This window comes from Brachyistius frenatus, unplaced genomic scaffold (genome assembly GCF_029030835.1).
Source record: "Brachyistius frenatus isolate BFR_SWC_R1_liver_20210118 unplaced genomic scaffold, ASM2903083v1 Contig_37, whole genome shotgun sequence".
Lineage (NCBI taxonomy): Eukaryota > Metazoa > Chordata > Actinopteri > Embiotocidae > Brachyistius > Brachyistius frenatus.
This window is the reverse complement of record NW_027210636.1, coordinates 570,754-588,168: the sequence shown is the minus strand read 5'-3', so window position 1 is coordinate 588,168 and position 17,415 is coordinate 570,754. Positions and strand designations below refer to the sequence as shown.

The window sequence follows — 17,415 nt, the reverse complement described above, 5'->3', positions numbered from 1 at the left end:
TCCACAGAGAAAAATCAAACCTTCGGTTTGTTTTGGTTTTCACATCAGCACACGTTAAAGAAACATTTTCCAACTAATAGTGCACACGTTACTGTCACCAACACACTAAATATTCTCAATCGTTCCACGTCGTTCTGTTTGAGGATTCAACATTAAATTAGTCACACACACAAAATCTGGACTTTCGGTAACTATTCCTTATAAACCTTCGACATCAGCTTCATTAAACACTAAAAACACGGCGGTCAGGTTAGCGTTTCTACTCTTTAACTCTTCAAGTCGTAACCACGGCAGCAGCAGATTAAACGTAGTGATTAAAAAGGACATCATGTTGGGTGGTTGAGCTCTAAATCACATGAAAACACGGTTCAGTAATACTGTAAATACAAACAAATCCATTAACTAAGTTTAATAACGACACTGACATCTGCTGTAAATACAGGACGTCTGAAAAAGACGCGAGGCCTCTCGCTTTGCACGACGTCCCTTGAAGCTCGTTTTCGCTGCCGCCGCGAGTCAAACCGCCGGCGCTAGATTGGATCAGTGGGAGGGACGCTTTTCGATGGTGATTTTGGTTGTCATGACTACAGACGGTAAATAAATAAAAAACAAATTATGGTAGTCAGCGGGTCTGAAAAAGTGAAGCCAATGCTGAAGGACCTTTTTTAAAGTGCAATACCACTGATGGGCCACTGGGGGGAGGAGGGGTTCTCCAATAGACTCAAATATACTCAAGTTCTCTCCTGAAATACAAAGTCAGTAGATGTTTTCAACTTTTTTTATCATAAAGAAAAATCATCCCTCTTTCGGATCAGTTTCCTTCTGGAAATAATTCCAGCTTTAATTAAATATCAGGCCTCAGCTAGTGGTATATTTGTGGAAGAGGAGTGTGGGGGGAGGGGTGTCTGGTTTGATTGACAGGGCCTTGGGGTGCAGTCAGGTTTCCAGTATAGGTGGGCGGGGCATAGTGTCCTCAGGCTCTCAGGTCCACCCCTGCCTTCGCTCGTCCAAATACGACTTGACAGCCAATCACAGCAAAGTAGACTTTAAGCGTCCCTCTGGCTGATCCGATCTAGCACCAACCGAGACAGTTTCATACCAACGTTAACGCCGGTCGTCCTGCAGCAAGTGTTTGCGGCGTACTTTATAGTTTTAAACTCACAGGAGGTTTAATACCTCGTTTCTGGAGCTCTAAATTTTAGATTTAATCTATTTCCAGTTGAGAGCAGCTTAACAGGCCTTTTTCTTTTTCTTTTTTTCCAGCAGACAGTTTGACTCGTTGAAAAAAATCACAGCTGGAATAAATGATGTCAATTAAACGTCCCGACGAGGTGAGCCGGAGGACGCAAAAAAAAATACATTAAAAAGTGGCGACGTGAAATATGGCATCAAACTGGGACGACAGCTGATTTAAAAAAAAAAAAAAAAAAAAAAAAATTCGCGATAAATGCAGACATTTAAATTTGATAGATTTTTTTTTTTTTTTTTTGCAACGTATGAAAAAAACATTTATTGCGTTCACAGTTTTATTTGTCGCACGGATGCCGCGCAGAAATCCTTTCGTTACCGGACGAGAATAAAAGGGCGACGACCGTGCGTGTACTTCCTGTCTGAAGTTGTAAACATTGCGAGCGGACGACGCGCCGGAGAAAGTGGCGCTTTGCGTGAAAGTCAAATATCGTTGCTGAAATAGTGCTGCAGTGCATTTTGTGAGAAAAAAAAAATACTGCGAGATGAGATTGGTGCTGCGAGCGGACGGTGCAGCCGGTGACGTTCAGGCCCGGTCAGATCGGCTGATCGCCGGCTGGAAGCAGCTGAAGCCTCTCGAGCGCCGAGTCCAGCGGCGACCCCTGCTGGAGCGGAGGTACCCGTCGGATCGGCGCCGAGGTCCTCGATCGCCGGCTCCGACACGCCGACGCCCGAAAAAACTTCACGGGTTCTTCTTCGTCTGCCGGCGTCCGACTCTGATCTGGATTTCCTCGTCCTGTAAAAAAAAAAAAAAAAAAAAAAAGATCATCATCGTTTTTTCAATTCAATTTTATTTATATATTCATGGAACTTTAACACGTTAAAGTCCTTTAACTTTACAAAATCGTAGAGAAACCCGACAACTCAACAACTCTCTTTTAACAATAAGAAAAACCTCCAAACAGAACCGGACTCAGATGTGGGCGGAGCCTGTCTGCCTGGACCGGTTTGGGTTTGAGGGGAGAGCAGAGAGAGAAAAGGACAGCGTAGAGATCCGAGACACGAACTGTCGGTCGAGGGCCGACAATCATTTTACTTTTACACTCTTTTGTTTCTATAATTCATCGGATGCGATCGTCGGATCGATACTCACGGTTTCCGCGGTGTCCGCCGTCTCCTCTCCCTCCGTTTGCTCGCTGCCGGCGGTGAACGCCTCGAAGTCGGACAGCGCGCTTTCCACCGCCTCCTCGTCGTAGTCGGTCTGGTACTCGTCAGACGGTTCCTCTGCATTCCCCGTTTTTGAAAAAAACAAATAAAAAAAACAAATGAGAGTTTTTTTTTTTTTTTTTTTTTTTAAATGGTTCTTTAAAAACCTGGATTTCATCTTAATACTACAAAATAAAATAAAATAAAAATAACAGCAGGTCGGTATTTGTGACCCGTGAACTCACCCTCGATCACGGCGGTCTTCACGGGTTCGATTCTCGACACGATCTCCGCCAGGTCGGTGAAGGAGGCGTTGGGACACGTGACCACCTGGAGAGACACGTAAGCTTCGCTTAAATATATATATAAAAATAGATTAAAAAATTCGGCGCCTGTCTCTTTAAGGATCGCCGACTCGCTCCGATTGGCTCCGAAAGCTCCGAAAAACAAACGACACGCCTTGAATGTCGTAGTTTGTTTTTTTGGGATTGATTTTGTATCGTTTGCATTGAGGGAGCCCCCTAGTGGCGAGAGGAGTTTGTTGTTTTTGTTGTTGTTGTTGTTGTTTGCACTCACGTGGCCGGTCTTGGTCTTGTGGAACTCCTCCTGGTGTCGGTCCTTCAGCATGCTGTCCACCACGCCGCTGCGCTGCCACACGTCGAACAGCGTCTTCCCGTGCTGGTATCCCACCTCCTGCGGGCGAAACGCCGAAGAGAGTCAAAGACGGGAAGTTTCGAGGAAGACGCGAAAGAAAAGAAAAGAAAAGAAAAGAAAAGAAAGAAAAGAAAAGAAAAGAAAAGAAAAGAAAAGAAAAGAAAAGAAAAGGAAAAACGAAGCGGGCGGCAGCTCACGGCGATCTCGTCGAACTTGCCGAAGTCCAGCGTGCCGAAGCGGTCGATGGGCGGCCGGATGTACTCGCAGTACTCGCTGTCTCGGACCGACTCCAGCTGCCGCACGCAGCACACGTACGCCAGCCGGGTCTGGATCTCCGCCATGTCCAGAACCTGCAGCGGGAACAACCGGGGAACTCGGAAGTTCAGAGATAAAATCGCCGCGGCAACGCAGTCGGAGATCCGTGACGAAATGTACAAATTGCGTATTCGATGCTACGACGGAGCATTTCATCTAAATTATAAGAATTTAATCAAACATCCTTCAGACGTTGTCGGGTGGTTTGATACCAGGATGAACTTGAATTTGACGTTAAATTCAAATTGATGATCTAAATGGGATTTTGACTGTATTGTCAACATTTCGACTTACGTTTAATCTTCATCTTGATATTTCCACATTCTTACCGATATTTCCTTTATTATTTCTCCACATATTTCCTTGACTTTCTTGACATTTCGACTTTAATATTTGACATTTCCAGTTTATTCTCCGAGTTGCGAATCTTTGCGAATCCGGACCGCTCGCCGACATTTCGTCAAAACGCCTCTCGGAAAAATAGATAAATCGCCACGACAACGCACGTCGCCCGAAGTCGGACGTACCTTGACTTTGTCGGCCAGCGGGTTTAATCTCTTCCACAGGAGCCACCAGCCGTTCAGAGAGTCGCCGTAGTTGGTCAGATCGGTTTCGTCCCGGCTCCCGACGTCGATGGCGATCACGACTTTGGCTCCCATCGAGCGAGCCACGTCGGCTACGAACCGGCGAGAGACAGGAGGACAAAAAAAAAACAAAAAAAAACCCTTTTTTTTTAAAGCCTTCATAATTCGTAGATGGTCTTCAGAATATTTCATATTAAAAAGGTGTTTTCTCACCCGGCAGGTTGTTGATGTATCCGCCGTCCATCAGCAAGTGTCCGTCTTTGGGATCGCAGAGAGGCGGCAGGTAGCCGGACAGAGACATGCTGGCTCGGACGTACCGCCACAACGAACCTGGACACGGAAGAACCAAAAAAAAACACAGGTCAGCAAAAAAAATAAAATTAAAATAACATCACCCGTTATTAAAGGAAGGAGCTGTTTATCGTTTTATCGAAGGAGATGAATGTTTGAAAAATAATTAAATTAAAAAAAATAGGCGATGGTTCGACCTCACCGTCGGTGTGAGCTCTCATGGAGGAAGCCGTGATGTCGGTCGTGATGTTGAAGTACGGCAACCAAAGGTCCTAAATAATAATAATAATAATTAAAAAAAAACAACAGAAAATATAAATAAAACAAAATGTAAAAATGTGTATTTCATGCAGCTGTTCTGGCTTTAATTAGTGGATGTGTGTTGAGTAGTTATAACGGAGCATTTTATCTGAATTATGAGAGTTAATTAAACATCCACCAATTGTTGTCAGGTGGTTTGATACCAGGATGAACTTAAATTTGACTTTAAATTCAATTTTATTATCGAAATGGTATTTGACTGTACATTTAGATTTTCTTCCAGACTTTTGACTTTTTTTTAACATTTAATCTTTATTCTTGACATTTCTACGTGATTACCAATATTTCCTTTATTATTTCTCGACATTTCTACTTTATATTTGAAATATTCAGTTTATTCTCCCAACTACAAATTTTCTTCGTATAAAAATCCTTCTGCCTCGCTGTTTTTTTTTTAATTTTCATCTCGTTGTTTTTTTTTTAAACTCGTTTTAAAAGACTCGCCTCGATCTGTTTGTCCTTGAAGACGAAGCTGAGGCTGGAGTTAAAGGAGGCGCCGGAAAACATGGAGGTGACGGGGTAGGTCAGATCCAGGATCTTCTTGAAGTAAGAAGTCATATCCTGAGAAAATAAAAAGGAAGTTAAAAATTTTTTTTTTAAATGGTGAGGTGAGCAAAAGCGTTGATAAATTTGAAAGTTTTCCTCTAAAAAAAAAAAAAAACAGTCGGGAACAGAAATCTGCGAAATGAAAACTAAAAAGGAGTTTTGTGAACGCACCATCGCCCACTCTCGAGCGCGGACCCTCATCCGACTGTTGCTCTTCTCCTCGGCGTACAGCGCCCCCATGAAGGATCCGATGGAGGTGCCGCCCACCATGTCCACGGGGATCCCGGCCTCGTTCAGCGCCCGCAGGATGCCCACCTGAGAGCAGCCTCTGGAAACACGAAGCATCTCGTTTAAAATACCAGTAAAAGTCTTCATTTTGAACGAGTCGACGAACTCTGAGGTTTTTTTCTACGTGGACTCCATCTACGGGACTACGGGAACGTTTTGTTTTTTTGGTGCTTGATCGGACCGGACGGAGGACATGTCCTTTTTGGACTTTATCGTTGGTGCAACGAACTACGCAACTCTTCAGCTGGGCGTTATTTTTTATTTTTTTTAATTAAAGTTTTCGAGAAAAGTCTCCCAAGTTTTCTCCAAGGAAGGGGCGTGGTCATGAGAGACCTGACGCCGGTCTGATTATTAAAACAAACCCGTTCCTTAAACCCTCCCGATGTTAACATCCCAACCACCGGCAGAGCGTCCCTCCCGCCGATCCAATCTCGCGACCTGAGGGGAACACGGTTCCCTACCTTGGCGGAGCTCCGGGTCAAAGCCGGAGCAGCGAGGAAGAGAAACACAGTCGTTAAATCCCAAAACAACACAAAACAAACAAACAAACAAAAGATGACGACGGTCCCGCAGGTTGCGCGCCGGAGCGGCCGTACCTGGCGCCGCCTCCGCCCAGCACCAGCGCGATGGTGTTTCCCGTCAGGATCCGGGCCAGACGGGAGAAGTCGGAGTGACGATCCGGACTCTTTTCGAACACGCGCTCGTACAGCTCCCTCTGAGAAACACACAGGAAGTAGAAACGAAGCCTTAAAGATGACCCGGTTTTCAGAACCGCCCCATTAAAAAAAAGAAAAGAAGCCCGTTCGGAGGTCAGCACCAGTTTGGGCAGGCTCCTCCTGGAGAACACCCGGCGGGGGCAGGAGAGGTGGTGGTGCCGGGAGATCCAGCTCCGCATGTTCAGCCACTCGGCCGTCCCTGTGGGCGGCGGGCCGTCCTCCCGGTGCAGCAGAACCAGCTGCTTCTGGGCCCGCACGGCGCTGCCCTCCAGCATCCGCTCCAGCTGATGATATATAGCGACTTTAATTTATTATTATATACATATATAGTGAGTTTAACTTATTTTATATAAATAGGAGTTTAATTTATTATTATATAAATATAAAGTGAGTTTAATTAATTATATAAATATATAGTTAGTGTAATTTATTATGATATAAATATAAAGTGAGTTTAATTAATTATAATATAAATATATAGTGAGTTTAATTTATTATTATATAAATATATAGTGAGTTTAACTTATTTGATATAAATAGGAAGTGAGTTTAATTTATTATTATATGAATATATAGTTTAATTTATTATTGTACAAATATAAAGTGAGTTTAATTTATTATTATATAAATATAAAGTGAGTTTAATTTATTGATAAATAAATATATAATAATAAGCCTAATTTATAGATATATATGAATATAGAGTTTAATTTGTTGATAAATAAATATATAGTCATAAAAACGAGCTGGTCTTATTTAACTTCCTTAATGAGGTCTTTCTGTGTGTTTTCTGTTTTGAGAACAAATATTAAATTGTGCAGCCGAAGAGGTTTGGGTGTTTCCACCGACCTCCCCCACGGCCGGCTCCCGCTCGCCGAGTCCCACGATGACGATGCAGTCGGCCTGGCGGATGCAGCGCTGCGTCCACGGCGTGAGGCTGCCGTCCGACTGGTAGAGGACGATGCGGTGGATGTCCTCCTGCTGGCCGAGCCAGCTGGACAAACGGTACTCATGGACGCTTTAAAAAAAAAAAGACGATTTCAAAGAAATCGATTAAAACCCTCTCGTACTTCTTTTTTTTTTTGTCATAAACTGCCGACACAATATTTCTACCTCCATGATTCATATATTTCTTGCATCCTAAAAAATAATTTTTTAAAAAAAAAATTTAAAAAAAGGGGGGAACTTGTCCATCAATCAATCACCTACCTGTCCAGAGCAGCGGCGCCCAGCCTCTGTTTGATGCTATCACTGGTCAGGAGGAGGGTGGGACCTGCAGGAGGGTAAAAACAAAACACAAAACACATGAACAACATTTTATATCCTCAAATAGCCCCTAAAAACACATCGTGTACACAAACATTCATTTCTTCTTCTTGCAGACTCCTGCACACAATTTACTAATTTAAGAACACCGTTATGCTTTCTGGGTTAATAGAAATAAAATGTTCTCTACGTCCTATTTTTTTTTCAAAAATATATTTGACTGAAACCAAATAAATTTTTGATTTTCTAATGGAAAGTAACCTGAAATATAATGATTTTTTTTCCTTTTCAACGTGTGTGTGTGTGTGTGTGTGTGTGTGTGTGTGTGTGTGTGTGTGTGTGTGTGTGTGTGTGTGTGTGTGTGTGTGTGTGTGTGTGTGTGTGTGTGTGTGTGTGTGTACCGATGCCGCTGAGTGCGTGATGCAGCTCCAGAGTGAAGGCGGTGAGGGGAACCTCCTCGGACACGGGCAGGATGGCCACGGTGGACAGGTTGGAGGCGGGGTTACCGACGTCCCACTTACTGGTGGGCGTGTGGAGACCCAGACCACGAGCTGAAAGTGGAAAACTTCTGTCACTGGATATTTTTATAAATATATATATATATATATATATATATATATATATATCTATAGCAATATAATCTCCTGTGTGTATCGTTTATAGTGTTTTCCAGTTCCAGTTTGACGACAGACTTCACGTGAAGCATGCAACCACATTTAAATGTGATTTTAAAATTTAGTTATCGTATCATTTGTGTGGTATTAAAAAATTATTTAAAAAAATAAAGCATTTTGGAGCATCAAAATTTATGTTTTATTTCATAAAAAGAGAAAAATTTGCGGATAAACTTTGACTGAAGCTACCAGCTAGCTTTAATAAGCTTAATTCATAGATATATAAATAAATAAATAGAGTTTAATTTATAGATATATAAATAAATAGCTTAAATTATAGATATATAAATATATAGTTAAAAAAACTTAGCTGGTATTATTTAACTTCCTTAATGAGACCCTTCTGTGTTTTCTGCTTAAAACAAATCAGTTATTGCAGATTGTTTTGATTTATTTCAATAGTTCTCATGACATTTTTTCGATGCCATTTTGTTTCCTCAATTTTTTTTTAATTTTTTTATATAAGAATAAATAAAGAAGAATAAATCAAAATAGGTTTGTTCTCCTCCACAAAAAGAGAAAAGTGACAGAAATAACTCCAGGCAGCCTTGAATTTATTTTAAATTTCTAATATTGTTTCTTCCCCTCAAAAATGTAATATTTAACAGCATCATTTCTATGGAAAAACATCTGTTTTCAGTCATTTTTGTTTGTTTTTTTAGCTGTAATTTATGTCGTTTCCTGATCTATTCTATGCCAACTTCCTAAAATCAGATTCTGGTCTGATAAACTCACAACCGAACATGTAGCTTTTTAAATTTCTTGGATTTCTTTGCATTTAAGTGGTTTGTTTTGACTTTCTGTTTGTTTGTTTTTTACCAGCCAGAGGTCCGTTGACCTGCTGCATGTTGCCCAGGATCTTCTGCCCCAGCAGGTGGATCAGCCTGGTGACGACCTGAGGGTACCTCCTCTTGATGGAGTTCAGAGCCCCCTCGGGGAGCTTGGCCAGCTCCGAGTCCCTGACGGCGTGGACGGTGGTGGCCCGGTTCATGTGGGTCAGAGCCTCGACCTGGTTCCAAAATAAAATACAAAAATAAATCCACAAAGCAAAAAAAGGTTCTTCTCTCTGTACGTCTGTTTCTAAGAACTCATTTTTTCCCAACACGGGACACCGACGACTCACCACGCCGATCAGGTCGCCGCGGCCGTACTCTCCGGCCAGCTCCTTCTTCCCGTTGTCCTTGGCGATGACGGAGCGCAGGCGGCCGCTGAGGACGATGAAGGTGCTGTCCGACTTGTCGCCCTGCCTGGAAACGATTCGGACGACCAGAGACAATCGACAACAGACAAGTAGGATTTTATGTTCTTATAATTTCTTTTTCATTCTTACGTTTAGAACATTTTTCATTCTTCCAAGTTTATCGTGTTGCTGCCATGATATCAATTTTTTTTTAAATATATTTTGGATGACATACTATAGCATGAATTTTTTTTAAACAATTTGGACCACATACTACATACTATTACTTTTTATTAATATTTTGGACGACATGCTATACTATGACATTATTTTGATATTCTGGATAACACGCTATAGTATGACTTTTTTTTATATATATATATATCTTGGACGACATGCTATACTATGACATTATATATATATATATATATATATATATATATATATATATATCTTGGACGACATGCTATACGACGGTAATTTTGTTCAAAACTTTTTTCTTTTCTTTTTCTTTACTCCTTGCACCTCCTCGCCAGGAGCAACTACCTGTAAATTGAATGACAGTTTCCACGGAGCGACGAGGCCTCGTACCTGTAGACGGCCCGGCCGGCCTCCACCGCCATCCAGTCCAGGGCGAAGTCGATCTGCCTGACGAACGGCGAAACCCTCTTCACCACCGTGTGAGCTACGTTCAGCACCACCCGGGGCTCCTCGCGCATCATCCTGGCAAAGAAAAAACCCAAAAAAACACACGTGTCAGCGCCTTTTGGGACGATGCGACGGCTGCAACACGTGTGTGCGTGTGTGTGTGTGTGTGTGTGTGTGTGTGTGTGTGTGTGTGTGTGTGTGTGTGTGTGTGTGTGTGTGTGTGTGTGTGTGTGTGTGTGTGTGTGTGTGTGTGTGAGTGCTCCTACTCGTAGAAGTGGGCCTTGGATATGGAGAGGAAGGTGCAGTCGCGGTGCGCTCGCACGGTGAAGATGAGCGGCTCCCCGGTGAGGACGGCCATGTGGCCCACCATCTCCCCCGGGTGCGTGACGAACAGCAGGCTCTCCTCCTCGCGGTCGATCATGCGCTGGTAGACGTGGAGCACCCCGGAGATGACGAACGCCACGCTCACGTCCTGCGAGGAGGAAGTAGGGAGGACACGGACAGTTTTCTCTGGAAAATACTTTTTTTAATGATTGTTCAGTTTTACATCATTTGTAGGGCTACATGCTTTTTTTTTTTAAATTATTGTTATCTTTATTAAATACGAGTTTTCCTTACCTTAAAAAAATGGTTCCTTGTTTGTTCACCTAAATTTATTTTCGGGTTTTCTTGTTAAACAATAGATGAGAAAAAGAAAAATCCGTTCCTTTATGGAGTTAAAATGAGGCTGCCAGACTGAGGTTCAGATCGAATATAACTTTTCATCGGCCCTTAAATAAAAGGGCACTTATCATAATTTTTTTCTAGCAGCAAAACTAAAAGTATTATATAACCTCTTATCAGAAACTCTTCACGTCTCATCGGCACGGAGCTTTTTTAGCATCTTTGTTTTGGTTTTGATTGTTTCCACCACGATGGTGCTGTTTTAAAAGGTTGACATAAAGATAATTTTTTTTCAGACTCACCTGGTCTCCCTGGCGACCGATGAGGGAGCCGGCTTTGACCTGCCGGAGATTCACCCTCCCCTCCAGCAGATTGGGGTCCTGGCGACGCCGAAAACACACGAGAGAGAGTCGGGTATGTACAGCTTCTCTTCACACGTAGTGTTCGGTGACACTTCCTCTTGTTTTCGCCGCGGCCTCACCTGTATCTGGATGACCTGCAGAAGATCCTTTTTGGCGGCTTGGAAAATGGCGTTGACTTTATTGTGGTAGACGTTTCCTCCTCCGGCGTCGCTGTAGTGGTGAACGGCCGACGGCGCGTGCAGCATCGTCACGCTCTTCTTCAGGATCGACTGACGAGACGACAATAGAGGTGATAATAAATAATCTGAATAAAATGATGATGTGATTATATTTACTCTGAAAAGTCAAATCTGCTTTCATCCTGCAAATTTCACAGAAAAAAAACAACAACCCTGTTTGTGTTTTCTGTGTCAGATTGGGTCAATTTTCCCAGATGTTCAACATCTGGATTTAAAAAAAAACATTGTAAGAGAGATAATCGTTTCTCTTCCAGAGACCTTCACAGGACTCTGAGTCAGCGTCTCCTCTTTGGCGACTGTGTCTCTGAGGTTGAGGGACATTTCGCCTGAAAAAAAACACAAAAAAAACAAAAAATTCAGTTATAATATAAATCATCAGGGTTTAATCTGAGCAGAAACACTCACCTGCTGATTGCTTGTTTAACTGCTGCAGCATTTAAAAAAAAAAAAGAAGTGTATTTTACTGCAAAGTTAGTCGGCTAAAAAAAAAATGTAAATTCAGATTTTTGTGTCAACTCGGCAGATTTTTTCCCACCGTGAGTGATTTGCATTCAACTCGTGTAGCAGCTCTTTAAATATGACGTCACACGTTTTTGAACATTTACGATTCCCATCACGTGCAGCTGCAAAAAACCTCCAACGCATTATCGGTTTTAATGTGAATTTATTCTATTGTTGTTGTTTTTTTTAATTTATGTTCACGTGTTACTACGCGACCTCCATCATTCATTTGGTGTTTGTGATCTGTTCGGCTCCGTTTCAACAGTGATGAAAGTTTTATTTGTTTGTTTACATTTTCCTTGACATCCGTGTACTTCCTGTGTTCTTACCCGTCACGGCCATCGGGGTGGACTGAGAGCGAGATCTCCTCCATTTGGATGTGGACGCGGCGTCAGTGGGGCCGGACTTTTCAGCTTACAGTAGAAAAAAAACAAAACAGACAACTTCAGAAAAAAAAAAACCACGACTACGCGTGAAATACTGCCGATGCGGAGACGAAGCGGCGACCTCTGACCTGCGTCGGGCTTTTCGGGACCCGAGTCGTCGGAGTGGGACGGCTGCCGGCGGAGGCCCTTGTGCGGGTGGGCGTCGCCCAGGACGTTCGCCACCGACACCAAGGAGATGGCCTGACTCTCCTGTTACACGTAAAACAACGCGACATCGTAAGAAGCCCGAAGTTTTAAATCTCACGACGGATCGTTAGCGAGGAGAACCGCACCATGTTGAAGAGCTCGGTCGTCAGGCCGAGGTAGTTGTGTAACGCGAGGAAAGTCACCCTCTGGAGACGCACCATGATAATCTACAGGGACAGGAAGTAAACACGAAGACGATACGCACCGTAGAGTTAAATGCTCGAGATTGAACGATTTTTTTTTTTTTTTTTTTTTTTTTGTATGAAGTTAATAAATCAAACGCGTCTTTTTACCTGGATGACACGGACCAGAGTTTCGGGATATTTCTCAAAGACGGACTGAAAGGCGACGGCCGGAAGACGCAGGATGGTGGACGGGATGGCCGCCCGCGCGGACACCGTCTTATAAGGAGCCGGGTAGCCCTGAAAAATATAGAAATAAAATATATAGATAAATACACAAAGTCTGGAGCGAAGGGGGGGGTTCAGTAAATAAAAGACATACGGTGATGATGTCCAGGATGCTGAGCAAACTGTGGACGCTGTCGCCCGGCAACACCTCCTTCACCACAGCATCAGTACCGTCCTGCGAAGCAGGAAAAAAAAAAAAAACACTTTTGTACTGTGGCGATCAACATTATTCAAACCCGTTAAACTCTTTTAAGACGTTCATTTTTATAAAATTTTTATAAAAATGTTGGTAAATACTCAAAAGAAAGTTTCATAATAACTTATCTGAGTGATTGTGTTTATATTCTGTATCGCAGCTGAAGCAAATTCAGTGTCGTTTTAAAAGTATATATAAAAAAAAAAGCTTAATTGGGCTCGACACCAAAGCGCTAGCCTTACGTTAAGAGATTAAAGAATCATTATTAGATTTTGAGGCTTAATATCTTATTAATGATGCAATCATGGCCCAGAAAACTAATTAGAAGGAGCGACTTCAGCAAATGACACCAAAATGAGTTAAAGACGAGTTGAATGGGAGTCTATGGAGCCTCTTTGGAGCCAAACCCCTTGTGGCCCTCGGTGGTATTGCAGTTTAGGACACTTTTTTTTTTTTCAGATCCATAAGCTATGTCCACTTTTATATCCAGTCTGTGATTGTCATTCAAAAAAAAAAAAAAAAAAAAAAAAAAAGTTATTTACTTACGCTCTCGTGGATGCACAGCTCCAGGCGGCCGTCCTGGACCACGTAGATGCTGTCGTCGGTGTCGCCGGGCCTGAAGAGCGCCTCCCCCTGGTGCAGCGGGATCAGCACCATGTGACGACATAGCTCCAGGAAGAGCGGCTTCTCGAAGTGGCCGAGCACCCTGCAGGCACACGGTCAGGAAATGTAACAGTGAGACCTGTTTACAGTTGTTGTTGTTGTTTTTATGGTGTCATGTTGTTTTAAAGATCTGCCTGTTAAAAAAAAGAAAAGAAAAATCGACAGTATTTATTACCCACCCCGGTTGCAGCCAATCAGAGAAGGTGGTCAAAGAAACACAGCAGAGGGCTTTTATTTTGAAAAGTCACAGTGTAACTTTGATCTCTCTTTATAGCTCCGCCCCCCGCTGTTACGGTGCAGCTGGTAAATATTGTGTTTCTGTTATTGACCTAATTTCTGAGCAACTTTTTTGTTTGCAGCTCAGTGTGAGGTCTCTGCTGGGTTTCTATCCTCTGATCTCTGTGTCTCGCTGTGGGGGCGGAGCCTCAACCTCTGCTGCAGACACAGGTGGATGGAAAAGGTAAAACTCCCGTATCGATTTGTCGTTGAAATGAGGTTTGGCCTGTTGTTTAACGCCCAAATATAGTCATAAGTTCCTGTGCTGAAATGACCGGACCGGTCTTTGTTTTTTTGTTTTTAGATGCATTTAAAAAGCGTTTTTGCCGACCTGACATTTTTCAGCATGTAGAGCACCTCCGAGGGCAGGTGGGAGCTCTGCACGTCGAACTCCGTCAGGTCGGCCTCCAGCAGGCAGGGAGGGGGCTCCTTGGGCTGCAGGGTGGGGGGCTCCCTGCGGATCCTCAGGATCCTAACACACACACACACACACACACACACACACACACACACACACACACACACACACACACACACACACACACACACACACACACACACACACACACACACACACACGTACAAACACACTCTCGTCATACAAAGTCTCTGACTTCTGTTTTCTGGATCCTTCATGTCTTTAAAATTACAGTTTATCTCCTTCGATGAAATAAAGATCAAAGTTTATCTTCTGGTGACACTGAAAGGACTCACTTGCGAGCGATGGACAGGACTTTGGTCCTCTTCCTCACTCTCTGCCGCGAGGCCGAGTTGGAGTTTGTAGCAGGAGGAGACGACAACGTCTGAACCTGGAAGACAGACAAACGTGGATATTTGAAGGTGTTTGTTTCCTCGCAGAGAAAAACAGGAGCTGGTGAATCGGGACGTCTGCGAGGACACCGACCTTCCTCATGATCTTCCGGCCGTAGAACATCACCTTGTCTCTCTTCCTGAAGCGGTAGTGAGGAACGCCGGCCGCCTCCTCTGGAAACAAGCACACGCTCTCTGAGACCAGCTGTCTGTCTGTCTGTCTGTCTGTCTGTCTGTCTGCCTGTCTGTCTGCCTGTCTGTTTGTTAGTTAGTTGGTCTGTCTGTATATTTTACTTTCTTTGATGTTTTAAAAAAAAAAACCACATTTTTTTAACGTTTTAATTTGCATTTCGATGTTTTATTTAAAAAAAGACTTGCTTTTTTATTTTATTTTGTAATTTATGAATTACTCCTCGTGGTTATCATCGTGCGACGCTTCGGCTTAATAGTATTTTATTGCTTAATTTGCCTTTTTGTGAATTATTTTACTTCTGTCTGAAGTTTTGCAGCACTTTGGTGAAATAATGTTGAATATAAATGTGTCTTGTAAATAAAGTGAGCTGCCTCTTAAATGAATATGGACATAAAAAAAAAAAAAAAGAAGGTTTTCAGCAGCTTATTATGACCTCATTTGTAAAACGCCTTCATATCGATAAACTGAAACCGGTTCATCGTTGCACTGACTTGATCGTTTGTATCTTCTGTACAGGAGGAGCACGACGACTCCGACGACAGAAACAGCCACCGCGGCTCCGACCAGCACCGCCGTCCACTGGAAGATAAAAAAACAAACACAAAAATCCTCATCTGATATCAAACTCAATGTTTATTCATGTTTTACACGTGAAAAAAGTTGAACCTGAGACACTTTATTTTTTTCAACCGTGTGGTTCTGCTGATGCTGCATTTTTTTTTTGGGCACACTTTTCTTTTGTTGTGGATTTAATTTTCTTTAAAGGTGAGTTGTAAAATAAATAAAAAATAATAATAATAATAGCTGCAGTTTAAAGCATCAGAAAAGTGCCTTGTCAGCAGGTTACCATGTTGGCCTCCATCCTTTCCTCTATGAACCGCTCCATCCGGGCTTTGATCTCGCTACCGAGTGGAACCAGGTTCTGAAAAACAAAAGGTTGAAAACAGGTGAAAAATATAACCACATGAATTTATTATACAATGTTGTTGTTGGTTTTTTTTTTACAAACAAAAATTTTAAAAAAGTATTGCAGATTCTTTGCGATTGTATTTGTCGTCAGCTGAATGTTTTTTTCTGTCCTTCTGGACGTACCGGAGAAATGCTGCAGCTCTCCTCTTCATCGCTCTCCTCCATGGCTGTGTGAAAAAGACCCATAATGCAACATGGGAAAAACAAAACAAAGCAAATGAGGATTACTTGCAAACATATTGTGAAGCTTTTCTGATTTATACCAACATTATTGCATTTTGATGATCCAATTTCTCAGGAAAAAAAAAGATTGCAAAAAACTGAAAGCAGATTTGTGCATCTGAACTTTTGTTTTTCCTTCTTTTCTCTCCCAGAAATCCGTCTTTGAGATTTAACCTGGATATAAAAGCAGCTCCACCTGCAGCAGCTGCAACGGTAAGATGCCGCTGACACACTGATGCCTCACGATGAATCATCTAATTATGTCGTATATAATAATAATACCAATCACCTGTATTTTTATTTGTAAACAAACTTTTCCATGCAAAGAAGTATTTTTTTTAAACATTGCTGTATTGGTACTTTTTTCCTTCAATACTTTTAACTATATATTGCTGCCAATATTTATGTATACTTTTAAGCAAACTTTTCCATGCACAGAAGTATTTTTTTTAAATTTGTTTTATTTTGCTGTATTGGTACTTCTACTTTGCACCCAGTGGAGTCTTGTGCAGACGGTCACAGAGCAAAAAGGTTCAAGAAATCTGGGTTAAAGATCATCTGTCGTTTCAATGTTTGTAACCAGGCACCAGCTCCTGCTCTCATACACTACTAGTACACCCCCCCCCCCCCCAACCCACATCTATAAACAGTCACAGCTCTGGAAAAAAACAAACACAGGTACAAAGCTTGTCCAGGAAAAAACACTAAAGCTCGCTTTGTTGTTTATTTACTTGTCTACTTGTTTACATGTTGACTCAGCCTGGGTTTGTCTTGTCTTCTAAAACTTTTTTTTTATTATTATTAAAAGGTGCTGTGTAGTTTTAGGTAGCAGCCGAATTAAAAAGTTTTTTTGTTTGTTTTGTAGTTATTCAACTCTTTCCAATGAAGCGAATTAATCTGCCGGAGGGCAGTGAGAACAAGAGGTTGATTAATAATTAATTTTTTTTTTGAAGGAGATCGGCGACAGTACGGAGCATAATGAGGCTTTTTTTGTTTTTGTTTTCCTTCCTTGCTGAACTTGTAGAATAAGTCCGGGAGTAAAAGCAAAAAAAAAAAAAAAAAAAAATTAAAATTAAATAAATAAAATCCTTTCTGTCGTTTAATATCTGCCTGTAAACTGAGCAAAAGTTCAAATCGGCTCACATGAACCTGAAGTTAGTCTGATTACTGCGCTGCTGCATTCCGCTGCACAACGAGGAGGACGAGCTCCTAAAACCTGCGAAAAACTGAACGAAGTCTGGTCTGACGGAGTCGACAACGAATGCAACGAGATCCCCTGATAACCGGTTTACAAGCAAACCGAGCGAGAAGTTTCCCCACGTACCTGTGTTGGGCCAAAGTTTTTTTGCATATGTCTGAATATTAGTGTAAAGACGGTTCGGTTAGAGCAACATGAACGTCC

The 17,415-nt window shown here is 42.3% G+C and overlaps 1 protein-coding gene across 1 annotated transcript; it reads right to left on the bottom strand.

Annotated features, from left to right (window-relative positions):
- Positions 1–287: 287 nt before the first annotated feature.
- pnpla7b (patatin-like phospholipase domain containing 7b) lies at positions 288–17,380 on the bottom strand. The gene is made up of 35 exons (XM_069701511.1): positions 17,338–17,380; positions 15,915–15,958; positions 15,670–15,744; positions 15,314–15,401; positions 14,724–14,803; positions 14,534–14,628; positions 14,151–14,291; positions 13,427–13,586; positions 12,779–12,859; positions 12,568–12,696; positions 12,361–12,441; positions 12,157–12,277; positions 11,972–12,055; positions 11,400–11,467; positions 11,022–11,171; positions 10,843–10,920; positions 10,144–10,349; positions 9,821–9,952; positions 9,173–9,296; positions 8,869–9,058; positions 7,777–7,926; positions 7,319–7,382; positions 6,959–7,127; positions 6,211–6,393; positions 5,990–6,108; positions 5,277–5,433; positions 5,004–5,120; positions 4,441–4,510; positions 4,161–4,277; positions 3,891–4,039; positions 3,246–3,398; positions 2,971–3,087; positions 2,640–2,724; positions 2,342–2,472; positions 288–1,984 (listed from the first exon to the last, which is right to left on the bottom strand). The coding sequence occupies exons 2-35, from the start codon at positions 15,954–15,956 to the stop codon at positions 1,931–1,933; spliced, it is 3,960 nt and encodes a 1,319-aa protein (XP_069557612.1). The 5' UTR covers positions 15,957–15,958; positions 17,338–17,380; the 3' UTR covers positions 288–1,930.
- Between the last annotated feature and the right edge of the window lie 35 nt (positions 17,381–17,415).